The sequence below is a fragment of the Vigna unguiculata genome, chromosome 3, assembly GCF_037176805.1.
Source record: "Vigna unguiculata cultivar grain cowpea cultivar isolate G323 ecotype 2 chromosome 3, ASM3717680v1, whole genome shotgun sequence".
In the NCBI taxonomy this organism is placed as follows: Eukaryota; Viridiplantae; Streptophyta; class Magnoliopsida; order Fabales; family Fabaceae; genus Vigna; species Vigna unguiculata.
In genome coordinates, this window is record NC_140794.1 from 3356964 (window position 1) to 3377863 (window position 20900).

The 20900-nt window shown below is 31.1% G+C and overlaps 1 protein-coding gene across 2 annotated transcripts; it reads right to left on the minus strand.

The window, feature by feature from the left end:
* Positions 1–7228, minus strand: XPB1 (DNA repair helicase XPB1-like protein). Of its 2 annotated transcripts, none has more exons than XM_028064469.2 (20): positions 7016–7228; positions 6876–6928; positions 6736–6808; positions 6457–6616; positions 6125–6347; positions 5973–6029; positions 5333–5473; positions 4293–4373; positions 4041–4128; positions 3151–3488; positions 2993–3068; positions 2710–2903; positions 2308–2471; positions 2144–2216; positions 1731–1844; positions 1421–1501; positions 1242–1301; positions 610–693; positions 392–534; positions 1–291 (listed from the first exon to the last, which is right to left on the minus strand). In XM_028064469.2, the coding sequence occupies exons 1-20, from the start codon at positions 7023–7025 to the stop codon at positions 195–197; spliced, it is 2310 nt and encodes a 769-aa protein (XP_027920270.1). In that variant the 5' UTR covers positions 7026–7228; the 3' UTR covers positions 1–194. The 2 variants fall into 2 exon arrangements, with proteins under 2 accessions (XP_027920270.1, XP_027920271.1); XM_028064470.2 differs by having other exon boundaries at positions 6736–6805; positions 7016–7227.
* Between the last annotated feature and the right edge of the window lie 13672 nt (positions 7229–20900).

A 20900-nucleotide genomic window follows, 5' to 3' on the forward strand; every position in this document is an offset into this window, starting at 1 on the left:
TTATGGTGAACAGTGGAATATATGCATTATGACTTCTTCAGAGCATCAAATGATTTCTGTGCATATATTTTTGACGAAAAAGGCAATCAATATTGCATATAGGAAGGCTGAAAATCCTGTGTATTTGATTATATTGATATAGTACTTAAAAAGACGACACATTCTTCGTCGTTTATATAGAGCAGGTGTACCATTTAGGTTGCGCCATATCTTCTTTTAAATAAGAAGTGTCTCTTCGCTGGATCTTTTGGCTTGCTCTTGATCTGTCCTTGGCCTTTGTTACGCCCAGTACTGCACGGGGAAGAAAGTTAACATATCAAGGTTTAAGATCTAAAAGACATTCTTGAGCTCGAGATAATTTACACACTCAGGCAAACAATGAGAAACCTACCTGTATTCCATATAAACCATCCCTTTTGCACCGGACATTGCACTCATGGATCCATGCGTGCGGCGAGCATTGTGAAGAGCTATTTCATCTGAATCTTCTTCCAGTTGTTCTAATCCAACTGCATCATCACCAGCACTCAAAACCTGATAATAGATGCAGATTAGTTATTTTCCAATCAACCTCTTGATTCTAAGTAAAAAGGGAATCAAGATAAAAACCTTTCCAAGAAGCGCCAATTGATCCTCAATATGATAATAGCTCAAACTAGGACCTTCATCAGCAGGAGGCAAGCTTGTAATTACCTGTCAAGTATCGTCGAATAAGCATATATAGATTGAAAACTTGACAATGAAGTTATGGAGGCTGACATAAATTACAAATTATCAAGATTGGCATCGGGACTGCTGTTGCAATAGGGGGGATGACAATGTATTATTTATTAGACTGAGATCGAGTCTAAATATATGAGTCAGTTTCTACATAATGTGTTTCTAGAGCACTTTATGTGCACAAAAAAACAAGGTAATTGTAATATAGGAAGGACAACATACACCACACAAAAGCTTAGAATCATCCACAAGTGCTTTAAATACTTGACAACTGCTTTACAGTATATTTTAAGGACACGAGATTTTTGTAGCCAAAGAACATCACAGCAAAGGAGCAACTGGCTGAAATTGTATTAATAGGAAAAACAGAAACATTATCATAAGGAGATTCAGCTCGTTCTAACTTATTCCAAGACAGAAAACCACCCATCCCATCGAACACATAAAATTTAAATACAGAGAACAAACGGTGTCTCAAGGAAAAATAACTAGAAATGCAGCATGGAGTTAACCTAAAATACCTTAAAACTGTAACCCTGATCAATTAAAAATTGTTGCCTCTTAGTTGAGTAATACATCTCCTGCACACAAGCACACCAAAGCACATTACACCATAAATATCCAGTATAATAGTTCAAGTCTTACTTTTCAATGAATGCAGGACTCGATGAATGAATAATGACTAGGCATATATGAATACCTGGGTATCAGTTGAGACAAGGGAATAAAAAAAAGCATTATACTCCTCCTTACCCCCAGCCATCCTATCTTGAAGCTTTCCCTGGCATTCAATTCATTATTTTGAATGTCAGACAACCCCATAAGCATAAGCACTACTGACAGACACTAAAAAATCATGCAGCAGAGAATTTGAATTTCCACAAACAGTCAATCATCATTTGAACTTTAAAATTCAATCCACAGGGCTGGTAAACAGACATCAATGAGATATCATACTTAAAGACGCAACTCAGAAACAATAATAAATGTTGAAACATTTGGAAACTGACCTTTGCCCTAAGAATACGACCCAGACGCTGGGCTTCTTGTCTCCTTGAACCAGCATGTGAAGAGATCTGAATTATCACATTTGCTTCAGGAATATCGATTGAGTTATCACCCACCTGAGAATATAAGAAAGCATGCGAGGATTAGGTTACCAACTATCCCATTCTTTAAGACGTTAACAGGGAATACCATACAATCTTAATAATATCAACAGGAACTAGGGGAAGCAGCATAGCAGACAGCAATATAACATACTAGCTCTGCGTATTGCAAAATGCTAAGTAACCCAACAAAAATCATATACCCATTCAAATGTTTATATTCATGGCTCAAGATGCCAAACCAGTATATTATTTGTCATATTGAATAATAGTAAAACAAATAAGCCACAAAATAAAAAGTAAGGAACACGTACCTTCGAAAGAAATATGGTATTTACATCTTTGCTAGTTTTGAACGCTTGTAAAATTTTTGTCCTCTCTACATGGCTATACACAAGACATAAAATATAAGGTTCAAAAACAGCCTAACCCAAATTACAGCTTCCAATAAAAATAAATAAATGTATGCCCTTAGCACCTTGTAGCACCATAGATCATTGGTTTGCGAAGTTTCATGGCATACTCAGTGAGAGCAAACAGATTATCAGCAAAGACTATAATTTTATCACCACGTGCCCTTTCATGGTAATTTATGAGAAACTCGCACGCTCGGAACTTATTAGGATTCATCACATAAAGTGCCTGTAGATGTAAAGATCATCAATCAAGATGAGTGAATTCAAGCAAGTAAACTACAAATAAATTGAGTAAAAATTATCATGAAAATATTTTTCAGCTCATAAATAATAAAAATTCAAAACCACTTTCATAGAACATGCACTCTAGTGAAGAAATAATCCAATTTTCTGCATAACCTGTATTACATAATCACCCATAAATTTAATAATTCAAAGATCTACAGTGTTTCAAGTGGACTTGCCTGCCTCTTCTTGGAGTTTTCTTTCTTCAAATACTCGGCAAAAAACTCTTTTGTCATTGGACACCATACTTCAGCACACTGTACATTTGCAATGAATCCACCTTTTACTAGATCTAACCAATTTGCCTCGTACAGCTTGGGACCAATCAGGAAGTTTAGATCTGTAATCCTTTCGTCCTCTCTGACAAGTGTAGCTGCAATTTAAACAGTCATGACCTCTCTTTTAGTAGGGAAAGTTATGTTCATGATCAAAGCAACCACAAACCAATGCAAAACAGTATACCTGTGAGCCCAAGTTTACAGTGAGATTTAGTGATACTAATAACTTTTCGAAACATGTGGGCTGGAACCACGTGCACCTGTTACTCATGCCAAGACATAATGCATAAGGAACAATCCCCATCAGGTAAGGAGTATATAACCTTCAAGTTGCGTGACTACCTCATCCATGAGGAGCAATCCCCATTCTCTGTTTCGTATTTCTTCAATGATCTTTTCAGATTCTTCAGACCGTTTACCACCAAAAGCAACCATATTATATGTTGTCACGACAACTCCAGCATTACCACGGAATCTCTCTTTGCTATCAGATGTGAATCGACATATGTTTTCTTCTCGGATAGTTGACCAAAGTTTAAATTGAAAAGCCCACTGATCTACGGAAACAGCATTTGTTGCCAAACAAAGGCAGCTCTTTTTTATACGGCAAGCTGCAGAAACACCAACTAGGGACTTTCCAGCACCACAAGGTAGAACTATTATACCAGACCTTGCTCTGCCTGGAATGGTAGACAATAAATTGAACTCAGAAATAATTTATATTTAAATGTGCAATTACCCACAGCATACATTAATGTTACTGAAATCATGAAGAAGGTTGACACTTAACTATGCAAGAGATAAGTCAGTCTAATCCTTATCTTTAACATGATTTTTTAAATTTAATTTATGCTACCAGCACATCAAATACCCTAGTTATTAAAAGAAAGAAAAAAAACAGTAGCTATCCCATTCCTAATGGCTTCCAAGTGAAAAAAAAAAAAATCATTGACCAAATGTTGCACTCTTCTAAAACATGAACTGAAGTCTGCAAATTTTCTTCGCATAAAACTTCAATTTTCCTTAACAACATACTGGTTTTAAAATGAAGTTGAAAATTATAGTCTAGAACATATGAAAAACTAGAATGGTATGTTTTAGATCTCAATACAAATAATCCAAGTAAATTTGATCAAATTTAAAATAATAGTTAATGGGCACTCTTAAATTTAGCATGGGAAAAGTGAACAGCTCGTGACATGTGTCCTTGCAAATGTTGTCAACCTTCTTACCGTTTCCAAACATTTTACTGAGACTCTTCTCTTGATAAGGCCGTGGTTGTGCTTGAGGCTTTAGTTCCATGTCAAGGTCTGGGTTCACCTGCAACAATGAAAGAGTTATATTATACCCCATGAGTCACAAACAAAGTTTAAACCCCATGATGAAAATTTTAAAAGATTTTAACACGTCAGTAAATATATTGATTATAATTCGAAAAGTTTTTTAGCCACACTGCTACCACATGTACATAAAGCATTACTCACCGTATCATTTCTGAAGTCATACTCCTCCAACATGGGATAATTTAATGCATTTGGCAAGCAACGTTGCTTTACATTTTCAACCTGTATATAAATCAGAGAAAATTTTAATAGAACAGTTTGATGCAAAGCAAATCTAGTTACTCTATTCTTGTGACTTATGATAGCAATCTAGTCTATTCCTGGAAGTAGCCGTCATATCTTTCTACAAAATTTTAATTTTCTTAGAGGCTTCTTGTAGTGAAACTAATGGAATGTTTTGGCACTGCTGTTAAAGTATTGGACACTTCTACAATACAAACCATGCACTACTAACTGCAATAAGAATTAACACTTATCACTGGCAACTAAAAGCACTTCAAACAGTGCCAGAGCTAAATCGTAAAGTAAGAATGTAGCATTAAAAAGTACATACATCTAGTTCTAATTGTAATATATGTATTTATTCATTTTATATTTTCTTAAATATCCATTTTCTTTTTCTGATATGTGAATGACCTCAGCCGGCATCAATCCTCCAAAAATATCGAATCATTGATACAATTTTGAGGTCTGCCTCGGGAATATAATGTAAAATCTAAATACCATGGATATATAAAAAAGACATTTTTTTTAAATTTTGAAACACAAGACACACATATGATACAAGATGAACAAAGAAACATGGAAAATTTCAAAAATCATAGAACATAGCACAGCTATAATACATGCAAAATTAATCTAAACAAAACATAAAATAAAATTCATAATCACAAGAGATTGATTCGTTTAACATATAAAAATGCTTAAGTTTATCTAAATGTTATGGTATTCCAATTCGTATTGATACAGAAGTTTAAAAATAAAAGTAAAAACTATAAAATGCAGCTAGGCAATGTGTCCTTGCAGTGTCTGAAATAAAAATATATCTGACATCAGTCAAACAAAAAGGGTACTATTAAAGGGTTTTGTACTTCTAACATAAAAGAAAAAACAAACAGATACAGAGCAAGAGTGTTAAGAAAAATCCTGCAATCTTGTCTGAAAGCTCACAGCTATATTACCTGAGAAGGATCAATTTCAAATGAATGTGTTTCTTTCTCTTCTGCAGCCGCTGCCACTTCTGCTTCGTTTAGCAATTCATCATGAGTGCCTTCAATTTCACCTGCTGCTTTGCTTATTGTAAATCCATCTCCATTTACATTCTAGTAAAAAAAATAAACAGAAATTTGTGAAAGGTTAGCAATTGGAATGCACAAAGCAAGAAGACAATAATATCGGCAATGTTAGAAAAAGCAATTCGCAAACAAAATTATAATTTTCAGAAAAATCTACAAAAAGATGAAAAGACGTATGAGCAACCAATTCAATATGACAGTGCAGCATTTTAGTAGAATTTCTGAAGTATGCACTAGCATTATCAAAATTAAAACCAGACAGTAAAAAGAAGGTCAATCTAATTGTGCCCCACTAATACATGGAAATAATGAATGTAGTAACAGGCAGGGTAACAAATCAGCCAAGAATATGAGAACATATAAGGATAATGCACCATGAACACACATATTTATGTACCCATCACCAAGGCTAATGTAAGGAACAATCCAACTATATTTATCTGGATATTACACAACAAGGCCAAGCAAAGCCACCCCAAACAAGCTCTAGCTCCACATACAAAGAAAAAAAGAATGTACCACAAACCTCTGAAATAATCCTTGCTCGAGATATAGTGTCATCCCTGAGCAATGTCTTCAATACCTGCCAAATATGGTACGATGGACACATTAAATCTTACCACTTAGAAGAGAAACTCAAGAATATGGCAGAAAAAAATGAAAGCATCATGCTTATACCTCTGGAAATGGAGATTCAATAAAGTAGCGATTCTTCTTGAGCACGAGTTTCACCTTGCCATAATTTGCAGTAGAATCATGTATAAATTTAATCATCTCTTTGGGAAGCTTGGTCTTGGATAACTTGTTCAAAACACTTATAACTGTTTCAGTTTCCAGACCAACAGAAACAGCCGCATACAGCGAGTGTGGAGTAAGGTTGTACTCGTGCATAGACTCCGGCCTATTATCGATCAAAAAAACCCACATATCAAACACGTAAGTAATGCTGTTCCGTCAACTGAATATGACATTAAACTTGAATTTCTCCTTCTCGTACTAAAAACTTTTACCTGCAAACAGGCTCAGCGATTGCGATGAGAAAATCATAAGCTTGTTTGTACAAAGGCGAGAAAGTCTCGAGGAATATGCGGCCATTGCCGCAAGCCCACAGAGGGCGATTGGTGTGATCCTGTTTCAGCTCCAATTTGCTAAAATCCTTGGTTTTCCCTTCTGTTTCAGAGGCAAGCCTCGATTTATTATCAAACACATAACAATCCAAAAAAAAAAAAAAAACGCTCAAGAACTAACCCTACGGATAAGTAACTCTTTTAAACATAAATTAACATTACCGTCATCGTCGTATGCATCATCGCCGCCATATATCTCTTCATCTTCAACAAATCCTTTTCGAGGATCATCCTGCTGCAAGAAGCGTTAGGAACGCGAAATTTAACACATACAGAAAAAAACAAATCGAAGATGAACTAACGAATTTAGAAGAGGCCTTGAACTTTTTGAACGGAGGTCTTCCTCCTTTTTCACCTGTGAATTTCAAATTATAAGAGATTAATATTATTACATACATTTGATCTCAGATGGATTATAGAATTTGTATGAATGGTGAAGTACCGTATCCCATGATTCCGATGGATTGTGTTAGGGTATGAAATTATGGTTTAGTTGTTGATTGTTAAAAGGATTTCTTTCCCTGTGAAATACTGCAATAATCGAGAACAAGAATGAAAGAGGACCGAATCTGCTGATTTAACAACCATTGCTTCGTTACCGCTAATAAAAACAGCGATGGAGAAGACGGTGCAGGTCTCGTGCTCCCCCAACAGTTTGGGCCGGCCCAAAACTTCAGTTAGTTACTTGCCTCACTTGGGAATTCGTTGGAATAGTTTGATTTACAGTATATACTATATTATAATATTTCTATAAATATGTTTAATCACCATTTAATAATTAAAAATTAAAGTAGATTTAATTTACAAAAAAAAATACAAATGTAATTGAAGTAGTTATCGTGGACAATAACATATTCTCATGTGAATATATCATATACTCGTCCTCTTCTAGAGAAAAAAAAAGAGACTAAAATGTAATTTCCTCGGAAATAAAATGTAATTCTTAACTCAATGCAATTTTACATAATTTATATATGATTTAGAGTAAGAATGTTACAAATTTTGCATACTAGGACATAGTTTTCATGGATGTTCCTTCTATTTTTTGTTAGTACATATTAAGCTTGGATATACTTGTATTGCTTCTTCTTCTTCTTTTTGTCAAAAAAGCATAATTCATTGAGGAAAAAAATCTTGAAAAGAAAGCTGAAATCTTAAAAGACACTAAAAAGATGTGAGAAAAAGAGAGAGAAAAAAATGGAACAAAATCAAATAACGCAAGGAAGATTCAAAATGACGTGGTTGCAAGAGGTTTGCTTTCCATCATGAAGAAATGTGTGATGATAACTCAAAAAGGGCATAAATCTGACTCACCTTAATTTCTAGCAATAACCATATGTCAGATCATCACATTCAAATACGTTTTAATTATAATTTGGACCAACATTGTCTTTTAAATAGTGTTTGTTTTTTCTTTGTTAGATTTAAACTTTAACAATTTCAACATATTTTAAATTTTCCTATGACACCGATCAATTATAAGTCATTAGAAATAATATCTAGTATTATTATTAAAAAATTAATAATTTGATTTTTATATTTTGAACTTTTATTTATTTTGATTTCTATATTTGTTTTTAATTTAATTGAGCTGAATTTCTGTTAATTAAAATTAATGTGATGTTTTTTTGGTTAAATTAATGTTCATGGGATTTGAAAGAATAAAATATTTAATTAGTAATTTGGTTTTTATATTTTTGTTTTAACTTAATTGAGTTTTTATATTTTTTTATTAGTGAGGTCTTTTTTTTGTCAAGGTCGTCTTTCACAAATTCTAAAAACGAATGCAAAAGTCACAATTAGGTTCATGACTCAATAGTTTCTCTTTTTTTTTTTTTTTTTTTTGAATGATGACCCAAATTGGTTTATTTGGGTTGATGACCCCAATTGTTTTGAGATTAGTAACCAGGTAGGACTAATTTAATATATAGATTTCTAGCTAAAGTTAACGTGGTCTTTTTTGACATTCTTATGGATTTTTCCAGCAAATATTCATGAGATAATCAGAAAGAGAATTTAAGATGTCTTTGAGATATTCAATTTCAAAATCATAAACACTTAAAATTGTTTGCCATTTGGCAAAAAATTGTTTTGATGATAGAATTTTAACATCTTTTTACAAAATGACTTTTATAGATTTACAATCAACATGAAACAAAAAATTTTGGTTGAGTAAATTATATTGAAATTTTGAAACATAAAGAAAAAATTGATAAATTTTATTTCTTATCAGTTGAATAATTTTGCTATGTAATATTCCAATGTTTAGAAGTAAAAGCAATTACATGTTTCTTTTGATCAAATTTTTGTTTAAGGATAACCTTTGTTTTAACTCATAAGCATTTGTCTCAACAATTTTAAAGGCTTCGAGTATTGGTAAAGAAAGGAAAGGAAGTTCTTTAACCAAAGTTTGACCTATTTGTCCAAGAAGAAGAGGTAGTTGTTTACAGGGCAGGAATACTATCATGAATGTTGTTATGTGAGTTGTATTGACAATAGGGACTCAAATAAGATCATCGTGAATGTACTAGCAATTGAATTCATGTAAATGAAAATAACTAGTTGTGAGAGTCAATAGAAATTCATATTAGAGTATCAACAATAGTCAAATTCATTAAGTATAAATTTATCTTGTCATACTCTATGAATCGGAAAAAACCTGATTATATTATAATTATAGCTCTTAGAAAACATGAGTGATTAAGCATCGGTCAATGCGTGATCTTAGGGTGATAGTTCATATACCAATCCTTTAGGGATTGTGATGTTTGGATGTTTGAATGAGATATGAAAACCTTATAGTTGAATGTTTGATGATATGATGTGAGAAATGCTTGTAGTTAATTTAATAAATTTATAGTAATGTCCTTTTTTTATTTAAAACAAATTTATAAATTTTAAATCACCTTTAACTTATCTACAGATCTGTAACTTATCTACATGTTTTATGTATGCGTGATGTTGTATTTATATGTCATGACCGTATATTTTACGCAAGCATAAGAAAATGTAGGTGCCCAAGAGAATTCATGTTTCTTTTGTGTTCTCAATTTAAGGGTTTTTTTTTTTTTTTAATTATAATAATATTTACATTTTCAGCAAATCATTTTTTCGTATATATCAGCTTAGTTTTACGCGTTCCTTTCATAATCCAAAAGTCTGTTTAAATTTTATATTTATTTTTATTGAAAATAAAGTTTCGATCAACATGAAGGTAAATTATTTTACTATCTGTTAGTTTGATTGAAATATTTGTTTTTTCTATAAGTTTACTCTTGTTATACAATACTTTTATTTTATTCAAATTAAAATTGGTAATCTTAAAGATAGAACCATAACTTATATTGATTTCTTTTCAATTTAATATTAATTTCGATTTTAATCAAAAACACTTTGATAATAACTTTAATTTAAAAAGTATTAGTATCCCATAAAAGTTAATTAATAACTCCGTGAAATGATTCCTCGTACAGGTTCGATATAATTATTGGTATATTAATATAATTATAAAAAGAAAAAACAAGGAAAACAAGTAATCTAGTACGGGACCAGGCTAAGAAAATAACCAATTCGCAAGTTAATACATGAAAATACCTAATAGTACTGAAAATATATATTGGCCCACAGTTACCAGGTGCAAAATATTAAATTAATGAGCTGTATTTCAAAAGGGGAAATAGGCAATTTATTTTCAATTATTTTTTTATGTAACTTGTTTGGGTATTTTTTTTTTAAAGTACTTTTAAGTGAAAATATAAACAAAATTTTCTAAAATCTAAAATCAATTTACATGACACTTGACAGTAAACCATTTTTATGAAGTAAATATTAAAGGTATTTAAAACATAATTAACTGAAAAAACTGCATAGTAATTAGAAAATTGGAAATAAGAGAATAAAATTAAAATTTACAGTCTATTTTTTCCTTGCTGCTTTGCATTTTGGATTTGAAACTAAAATAAAATCAAATACATGTTATAATTACAAATAATTAGCAAGTAACAAACATATGGATGTATATCTTAAAATTTGTTTATAATTTGATTATATACTACTTATAATATATTTACATTTATAAAAGATAGTAAATTTGTATTATAATTTTTAAATATAAGATTGTATACTTTATTTATGAATACAGACTAAAACTTATGAATATAATGGAAATTATAAAAAATTTACTAAAAAATGTTTAATATTGTGTAATCTATCTGATGTTTGATTTTGAAAACTTTTTTATAATGAAAAACCAAATAAACTGAAATGCAGGACAAGAATCTTTTTAAAGCATATTCATAAATAAAAGGAGACATGAAAACTTACAGTAGATTTAATTAGTTCTAGACGGATATTTAATAAAAAATATTATTATTTAATATGTACTTTTTTGTTTTTTTTTACATTTATTTTTTGAGTAAAAATTACAAATTTTCTCTCATAACTTCTATCAAAAATTGTAATTCACCTTATGACACGTAACCATCCAAATTCTTAATACATTTACAGATAATTGAACAGGAAAGTAAAAGTTAATCCAATTTCGGTATCTCAAATTTAAAAAGTATATTTTTAGTTACTATACATTAAATCCGAGAGATTATAATAATTCTAAACCAAGTTGTAAAAGTTAGTAAACATTTATATTCCTTTAGCATAACATATGATGACAGAGGGTTTGATTGTGCCGTCTGTGCTAAATTGGATTCAACTTGAAACAACATATATACTTACTTTTGTGTTTGAGTTTTTTTTATTTTTTTTATTGTGAATCAGATAAAAATAATGTTTGTAAACGCTAATCCAATTATGTTATTAGTCTTAGCTTTCCAACTAGGTCATGTTTTCCTAAGAAAAAAATGATTTCTTTAAATTCGTTTTAAATTTCTAAACAAAAATTTTGAGATTAAAATCATATTTTTTTAAGTTAAAGAACTTTCATTTTCTTAAAACGTAACAAAAAAAAGGAACGTTTTAACTTACAATTCTTAATACTTAAATAATATTTAATGCACAATAAATATATATATATATATATATATATATATATATATATATTAGACTTTTAATGAAAAAAGTGAAATAATGTTAATAAACTAAACTAATTTGACCTAATAATGAAAATCTCACCATATAAATTTTCAAGACACATTTATAATATACAAACTATAAATAATTTATCTCATCTATGATGAAAATTTTTTTAAGTTAATTCAACCTTAAAAAATATTCATCTCAACAAATAAATTTTGTTAGTACTTTCATAATTGAACATCTCGAGTGCAGAAAAAAAATAGCAAATAACATAATAGGTGTCACAATATATATTTTGAAATCATCTTAGAAAATGAATATTCAAATTTAACTCAAATTTAAAAATAAGATTTACACTCATTATATCATTTTTGTGTACCTACTAATATATATATATATATATATATATATATATATATATATATATATATATATATATATATATATTGATTTTCATCATATATTTAGTCCATGTTAAATATCAATCAATTTTTCCCAAGAGTTTGATTGTGACATTTTTTTAACAATAGTTGGCTTAAAGAAATGTTGTTATTTGATATAATCAATTATTAATATTTTATCGTTATGCTTTATTTGATTTGGATTACTTTCATGTTAGAATGAAAATAATAATTAGGCAGATTGGGTTCGGTTCAAAAGAAAACGCAATTTGATCATATAATATCATAAAAGTGAGCCTAAATATATGTACCATTTATAAAGTTGTTTCCATGGGAGAATGATAATGATTCCAAAAAGAAATTGGTATTCGACACAATTACATATTAATATTTGATAATTAATGTTATGTTGGTTAATTAGTACCACATGATTGTTAATAATATCAGTTTAATAAATGTTGTTGCTTTAAGTAAATTACATCCATACTTAATATTCATGCTCAATGAGACAAAATTTAATATTCAAACAAAAGTTATAAATAGTGTTAGACTAGAAAAAGAAAACAAAATGAAATAGAATAACTGTTACAGTAAATTCATTTACATAAAATATAAGTGTTTGAAGATATAACATATGATATTATTACATTATAGTCTATAAATTACATCCATGCATGATCTTTATGCTCAATGAGATAAATTTATTATTCAAATAAAAATTATAAACGGTGATATATATATATATATATATATATATATATATATATATATATATATATATATATATATATATATATATATATATATATATATATATATATATAAAAGCAAAGTTGACTAACTATTGTGTAAATTCATCTCCATAAAATATAAGTGTTTGAAGATATAACGGATAAAGATATTACCAAATTATAGTATATAAGCATATGTAAGTTTCATATTATAAAATTATTTATAAGATTTATTATGATATCATAGCAATATTTATTAGATTTATTGAATCACTCTATAATAGAGATGACAAATAAATTTATTTTTTATCAAATTAGTCCAAATTTTGAGACTAACAAAAAAAATTCAATATTGATTGAGTACATATAAAAGTATGAGTAATATCAAATTTTTTTATGTTGAACATGAAGAAAAAATTTATGAATTATATATATATATATATATATATATATATATATATATATATATATATATATATATATATATATTCCTCGTACACATCCTAATATTGTTTTATTTACTTTAACTTATATATAAAAAACAACTAAAATTCATTTTTTTTCTGTCTTTGATTTGGTAACATACTTTCAAGACAAACATTTGACTATTCTTATTTATTAAAATTCATATTTTTATTAAATATTTGTTTGTTCAAGGATAAAAATAATTTAAAATTATGTCAAAGTGAATTAGGTATAGTCCATGTTAGATTGAGTTGGCCTCAATTCATATTGGGCTAATCCAAGTCTAAATAGATACCATCCATGTTAATTTGAGTTGGGGAAGGCTAATGTACAACAAAGTTGGACAAAAACAAAGTCGAGTCATGTTAGGTGGGTTATGGGGTGGGATAAGTTGGGACGAGTTGTGTTTGGTTGGACCAAGTTGGATTAGGTCCATGTCGGGTTGGATAAGTCAGGTTGGATCCATGTTAAGTCGAACTAGTTAAAGTTCATATTAAGCCTAGTTGGTCAGGCTGAGTCCTGTTAAAAATAGATATGTCTAATTATCTTAACCACAAAGGGATCTGAATTGATTAACAAGCTTTTATATGGTTTAAGATGAATCTTGAATAAATCTTTAGGTTTTAAAGCTCAATTAATCAATTTCGCAGTTCTGGGTTAATGGACTGTTTAAATCAATCCAGAAAGATTATGAGAGAGAAGAAAGAAGCAAGACACACAATTTATACTGGTTCGATTCAAAAAGAATCTACATCCAGTCTTCTCCTAAGTAACACACTTAGGAGGATTCCACTAAACAGAAAGGTTCCAAGAATTACAAGCACACCTATGTAATTCTAACCCCCAAAACCCAAGAACTTGATTCAACAATCAAGAACTCCTCCTAGGAGCAATGCATCCACACAATTGCACCTAGGTCCACACTTCAAACCCTGAAGCTACTGTAATCAGAAATACAGAAAACAAAACAAGAAACGAAAACACCTAAGTTGTGCAGATTTGACTTGATGCTCCTTGAATCAAGCAAGATCCATCATGGTAGAATCAACCATCAACTCTTCTTGGATCTGTACTTGAGTTATTTGTAGAATCTTCTGAAGCTTTTGTGTCTCTCAGATGGCTCTATCTCAGATGAAGACTGCGTGATCTTTCTAAAATTCTCCAAGCCAAAACAGATTCCAAAACAACTTTTATACAAAGGTTTTTGCTGTCACTAATTTGATTAGCAAATTACCTAATCGATTATCGTGAGTACATTTTTACTCACTTTGTGCCAGACTTCACAGCTAATCCATTAGTTCAAAAACTAATCATGTGCAGGATTACACAGCAGGCCTGAAATACATTTGATAAAGAGAAACTATTTGCCTAATGCATATCCTAACTGGACCAAGCTATGTTTTATCCCAGATCAGTAGACATCATCAAAATTGTTCTTCATTTATGGATGAAAGGCTCCCCCTTTCAACAATCTCCCCCTTTTTGATGATGTCCAAAACATGGACTATGATAAGCCTGCCTGCAACACATTAAGCAAACACAACAACAGTACAAGCACACAAGGCAAACAACAACATAGGCATATAACAGATATCACTTTCATTTTATGCTCCCCCTATCAGTATAGCCTATCAATGCAGTGGCAAAATAATTCTCCCCCTTTTTGGACAGTAGCAAAAAGACATATTCAAGATGGGACAGGAAAAAAAAACAACTAAATAGCGCAGCAAAGTAAAAGATGCAGCAGTAGATAATGCATAACAACCAGGATAACAACCAGAATGCATAACAATTTCGCATAATGGATTAGCGGGCTCCTTTTGAGAAATTAAGTAGCAACTATGTGATGCAGAACTTAACACAGACTAAGCTTTAGACAGAACACGATAATGGATTAAGGCCAAGGTTAGGCAAGCAGCTACACAGTTTGAACACAGTAGGCATACAATGTATGACAATACTAACAACGCAGCAGGTGAAATCAGTAGCGCAGGTTAACATCAGAGTGCAGACAGCCATAAATCAAATCAGCAATTAAGTATTGCAATATCAGTTTAAATCAGTTGCAATATCACAATAGAAGAGGAACTTTTCACCTTGGCAATGCCTAAAATTTGACCTTTGTTATTAACACCTCTTGTAACATGAACAATAATTGGCTTTGTAAGATATCCTGCAAAACTTCTTCACATCTCCTTTCATGTGTCTTGAGCATCCATTATATAAAAGCTACATTGTTTTCCTTGCATCAAGACACACCTGAAACAAAGATTAAAGAGAAGATGCAGATACCCAATTGAACTTGGGTCCTTTCATGTTAGTGGTTTGAGGTGTTCCTTTAGGTACCCATTTGTACTCTCCTTTAGGAACCCCACAATTTTTAAAGTAGCAGGAATTAGAAAAATGGCCAGGTTCAGAACAGTAAGTGCAGATAATAGAGGATGGTTTGCTGATGTTGAGGAAATTTCTACACGATAATCGATTAGAGTTGCCACTGTAACCAATTCCCTCTTTATTCAGCACACTCCTTTGAGATCCTAGTACAACATCTAGGTTGGATCTTCCTAGGGTAAATTTTGAGAGAGTTTTCATCAAATACTCTATCTTTTCTAGCTGTCCTGGGCAATGCTCACATCTGGACCTAGGATGCTTTTCAGATTTTTCTAATTTCTCCAAGCAAGTTATTAAATTCTCATTTTCCTCTTCTAACTGTTTTATACTACCCTCAAGCCATTTAATCTCTCCTTTACGCTTGCTATTTGACTTTTGCAGTTTTGTAGCTTCCTTATGCAGTTCATTAAATGCATCAAGCAGTTCATAGTAATTATTTTCCTCATGTTCAGATGTGAAACTACTCACACTGCTTTTGGATGATTCTGCTTTAGCCATCAGACACAGATTATTTTCCTCTTCAGTGCTGTCATCAGATTCACTGGATGTGCTGGAATCATTTTCTTCCCAAGCAATGTAGGCTTTCTTTTTCTTCAGGTGCTTCTCTGCCTTATTTTTCTCTTCTAGTTTCTGCTTCATCTTCAGCACAGGGCAATCTGCCTTGATGTGTCCTGTCTTGCCACACTCATAGCAGGTTTGAGTTCCAGATCTGGACTGCTTCTTGTTTCCTACATGACTGTTATTAGTTTTATTCTTATACTTCAGAAATTTTGAGAACTTTTTCACCATTAGTCTCAAGGCTTCACTGTCAGAGTTGTGATCATCATTAGAGTCATCTACAGTTTCTGCTTTCTTCAGTTTTACTGCAGATTTCACTGCACTCTTCAAGGCTATAGTGTGCCTCTTTTCTCCATCCTCTTCTTCCTTGAGTCTTCCAAGCTCTAATTCATGTTCCCTCAATTTTCCAAAGAGAGTGGCTATGCTCATGCTAGTGAGATCTCTAGATTCAGAAATTGCTGTCACTTTGGGCTGCCATGTCCTATTTAAGCTCTTCAAAATTTTGATATTGAGTTCCTCTTTGTCAAAGGTCTTGCCAAGAGCTAGGAGGTGATTTACTATATGTGTAAATCTTTTTTGCACATCACAAATGCTTTCTCCAGCCTTCATTGTGAACATCTCATACTCTTGAATGAGAGTATTCTTCCTTGCCCTTTTGACTTCATTCGTGCCCTCATGGGTGACCTCCAAAACATCCCACATCTCTTTGGCGGATTCACACACAGATACCCTGTAAAATTCATCCAAAGTTAGTGCAGAGGATATAATATTTTTGGCTATAACATCATAGTGTTCCCTTTTATTTTCATCAAGAGTCCATTGTGAGAATTCTTTAAGAACAGTTTTGCCTTCCACAACTTTAATGGGTTGAAAAGGTCCATTAACTACAGCATCCCAGACCCCTTTGTCCACTGATTCAAGAAAAATTTTCATTCTAATTTTCCAAAAAGGGTAGTTTTCACCAGCAAACAGAGGTGGCCTGTTGATGGATGCCCCTTCAGCAAAGATTTGAGATGTATTAAACATATCAGGATCTTTCTAATCGATTATCGTGCGATTAGCCAACTCTGGTGCCAATTGTTAAAAACAGATATGTCTAATTATCTTAACCACAAAGGGATCTGAATTGATTAACAAGCTTTTATATGGTTTAAGATGAATCTTGAATAAATCTTTAGGTTTTAAAGCTCAATTAATCAATTTCGCAGTTCTGGGTTAATGGACTGTTTAAATCAATCAAGAAAGATTATGAGAGAGAAGAAAGAAGCAAGACACACAATTTATACTGGTTCGATTCAAAAAGAATCTACATCCAGTCTTCTCCTAAGTAACACACTTAGGAGGATTCCACTAAACAGAAAGGTTCCAAGAATTACAAGCACACCTATGTAATTCTAACCCCCAAAACCCAAGAACTTGATTCAACAATCAAGAACTCCCCCTAGGAGCAATGCATCCACACAATTGCACCTAGGTCCACACTTCAAACCCTGAAGCTACTGTAATCAGAAATACAGAAAACAAAACAAGAAACGAAAACACCTAAGTTGTGCAGATTTGACTTGATGCTCCTTGAATCAAGCAAGATCCATCATGGTAGAATCAACCATCAACTCTTCTTGGATCTGTACTTGAGTTATTTGTAGAATCTTCTGAAGCTTTTGTGTCTCTCAGATGGCTCTATCTCAGATGAAGACTGCGTGATCTTTCTAAAATTCTCAAAGCCAAAACAGATTCCAAAACAGCTTTTATACAAAGGTTTTTGCTGTCACTAATTTGATTAGCAAATTACCTAATCGATTATCGTGAGTACATTTTTACTCACTTTGTGCCAGACTTCATAGCTAATCCATTAGTTCAAAAACTAATCATGTGCAGGATTACACAACAGGCCTGAAATACATTTGATAAAGAGAAACTATTTGCCTAATGCATATCCTAACTGGACCAAGCTATGTTTTATCCCAGATCAGTAGACATCATCAAAATTGTTCTTCATTTATGGATGAAAGGCTCCCCCTTTCAACAAGTCCATATTAGGGATGTCAAAAAAATCCGTACCCGCAGGTATCCGCGGATAAAACCCGCAACGGGTAGGAAATGAATATTAAAAATGGATACCTGCTACCCGCGGGTATGGGTATTTTTGATACCCGTATGTTAACGGGGCGGGTACGGGTATCATAGTATCTATACCCGTGGATACTCATACCCGCTAAACTTTACCTTATATATATATATATATATATATATATATATATATATATATATATATTAGTAAACAACATTATGAGTCTCCATCCAATAATGGTGGTCAGATTCTTACCCCACAAATGAGTAAATTACTTCCATATATTGTGGAGGTATTGATGTGTCTATAAGATTGATTATGGACCAATATGGAAGGTAATGAAATTAACACTTTTACTTAGATATTTTAATTAAGTGATTGTTAGAAATTTTTACTTAACTTCTTATGTTTTAAGGCTCTTCTAGATTAAAAATGGACAACATGAAACTTTATACAATGTTGCAAGAGGTGGACATTGATGAAGTTAGTAATTTCTTTAATATTTTATTCAAAAATAAACTACAATATAAATTGGTAGTGATTTTTTATTTGTTTGTTTTTCAAGAATCAATCGGAGAAAGGGGACTTGTTGATCTAAGAACTAATTATGGTTAAATATTTATTTTTTAAAATATTTTTGTAAATACCCGCGGATACCCGTGGATACTCGCGGATATGAAAAAAATAGACGGGTACCCGCATAACGGATACCCGATGAATATGGGTATGAGTACGGGGCAAATATTTATCCAGCGGGTAGGGTACGGGGGAGCTACTACCCGTACCCTACCCGCCCCGTTGACATCCCTAGTCCATATCAACATGAGCAGATCAAGGTCAACATTAACTTAAGTTGGCCCGAGTCTAGACAAGGAAATGTTGGGTGGGATGAAATTATGAAGGTTGGTTTGGACTCGACTAAGCCCAAGTCATACTTTAGTTGGATCCACGAAGGTTAGATTAGGTAGTGTGCAAATCAAATTTGGTTGGTTCAAGTTTATGACAAGTTGAGATTGACTGAAGTAAAGTCTAAATCAATATATGTAAGGTATTGACATTGTCTTAAACTCAGTTAGTCCTACCTTAAGTTAGGATAAATCAAACTCGATTTAACTATAATAAGGTATAGTTGGACAAAGTGAAACTCCAAATAAAATAAGGTTGAATTGAGGAGAAATCAAATTAACTTTGACATAATTAAGGATGACAAAATTATTTGTATCCGTATGTATCTGCAGGATACAAATAAAATCCAGAAAGAATAGTTGGTACATGTGAATATTTATTACCTCCGAATAACAAATATTTTAATATCTATTCATAAATTATAAACTGGTCGGATACGAATATCATATTATTTGTATCTATAAGTATATGTTATTCAAAAAAAATAAAATTAAAATTGATTTATGTTTTATTAAGTTAAATTTAATATATATTTATTACATTAAATTTAATTAAAATTAAAATTTAATCTGATATATATATTTTTATAATTTTGTTTAAAAAATATAAAATATTTTTTCTATAATATGCATAGATATCCGTGTATTTAGAAAAAACCCATTAATATATTTTAAACGGATATTCAAAATAAATAACTGAGCAAATAACGATAATTTTTTTTATTACAAATTAAATTACGAATACACACTGTCCATATCCAACTCATTTATCTTGACATAGTATCACACTTCAGAATCTGATGTTCATGTATCAAAACTATGGACGATACCTTTTTATTCCTCAGACTAAATGTTCTAGATATTTTATCCACTTATTTTGTTCGTGCTTTAATAGTGATTTAACGTATTTTTCGGTCTCTGAACTTTTTTAGGATTGTTTTATTTTAATTTAACTAAATGAGCATTAAAATATTTTACATCAAAGAAGAAAACTGTGTGAATCAGTACAGAATGAAAAAAAAAATACAGAAAAGGATATAACATCAAAGTATTTATGGATACGTACGAAAAACAAGTTTTATGACTTTTCTTAATTAAATATGGAACTTTTTTTTTCCTTCTTTTACTTTCCTTTTCTTTTTAGACAGAGAAAGAAAAAAATAATTTGTCTTTTATTTTTGTATAGTACGTCATATTTAAATGGATTTTGTTTTAGGTGGAATTAGTAAAATTAAATTACATTAATTAACTTCTTCCATCAACATAAACGTTATTTTAGTTTTGTGAATAGTTGAGCTCTCGGACGAATCTCATATTAATACGGAAATTAAAATGATTGGACAACTTTTTGTATTATTATTAATTACAAATTAAATTTAAAACATACAATCAAACGTAAACTAATTATATCAGCGCAATTTGTGTCTTGAATAATTTGTATAATATAATGGTTAAAAGATGGAAATTAATTATAGAAGAATAATAATCCTTTATTTGACTATTGCGTATCCAATAATTATACGCGTTGATTTAGATATTCAGATAACTAAGTTTATGAATATTATTTGCTTAGAAGGGAGGTTAATATTAGTCACTTCCAAAATACAGTTAACTTCTATTGTTTTTTAATAATCCCTTAACATATCCAATAATTACGTAGAATCAGGTTTGATGGATTCATAATCGCTGTGAAGATTAAAATAATCATATTTATTAAGTTTGTATTATCAGGAATAGAAACATACAATATCGGGTGGATGATCCTCATTTTCCA

Bases quoted from the DNA above. Each gene is read 5' to 3' on its own strand.
- XPB1 (XM_028064469.2), bottom strand. The intron at 4,129-4,292 runs GTGAGTAATGCT...TCATTGTTGCAG, and splicing joins ATGACTTCAGAAATGATACG to GTGAACCCAGACCTTGACAT. The intron at 1,845-2,143 runs GTACGTGTTCCT...TTATATTCTCAG, and splicing joins ATACCATATTTCTTTCGAAG to GTGGGTGATAACTCAATCGA.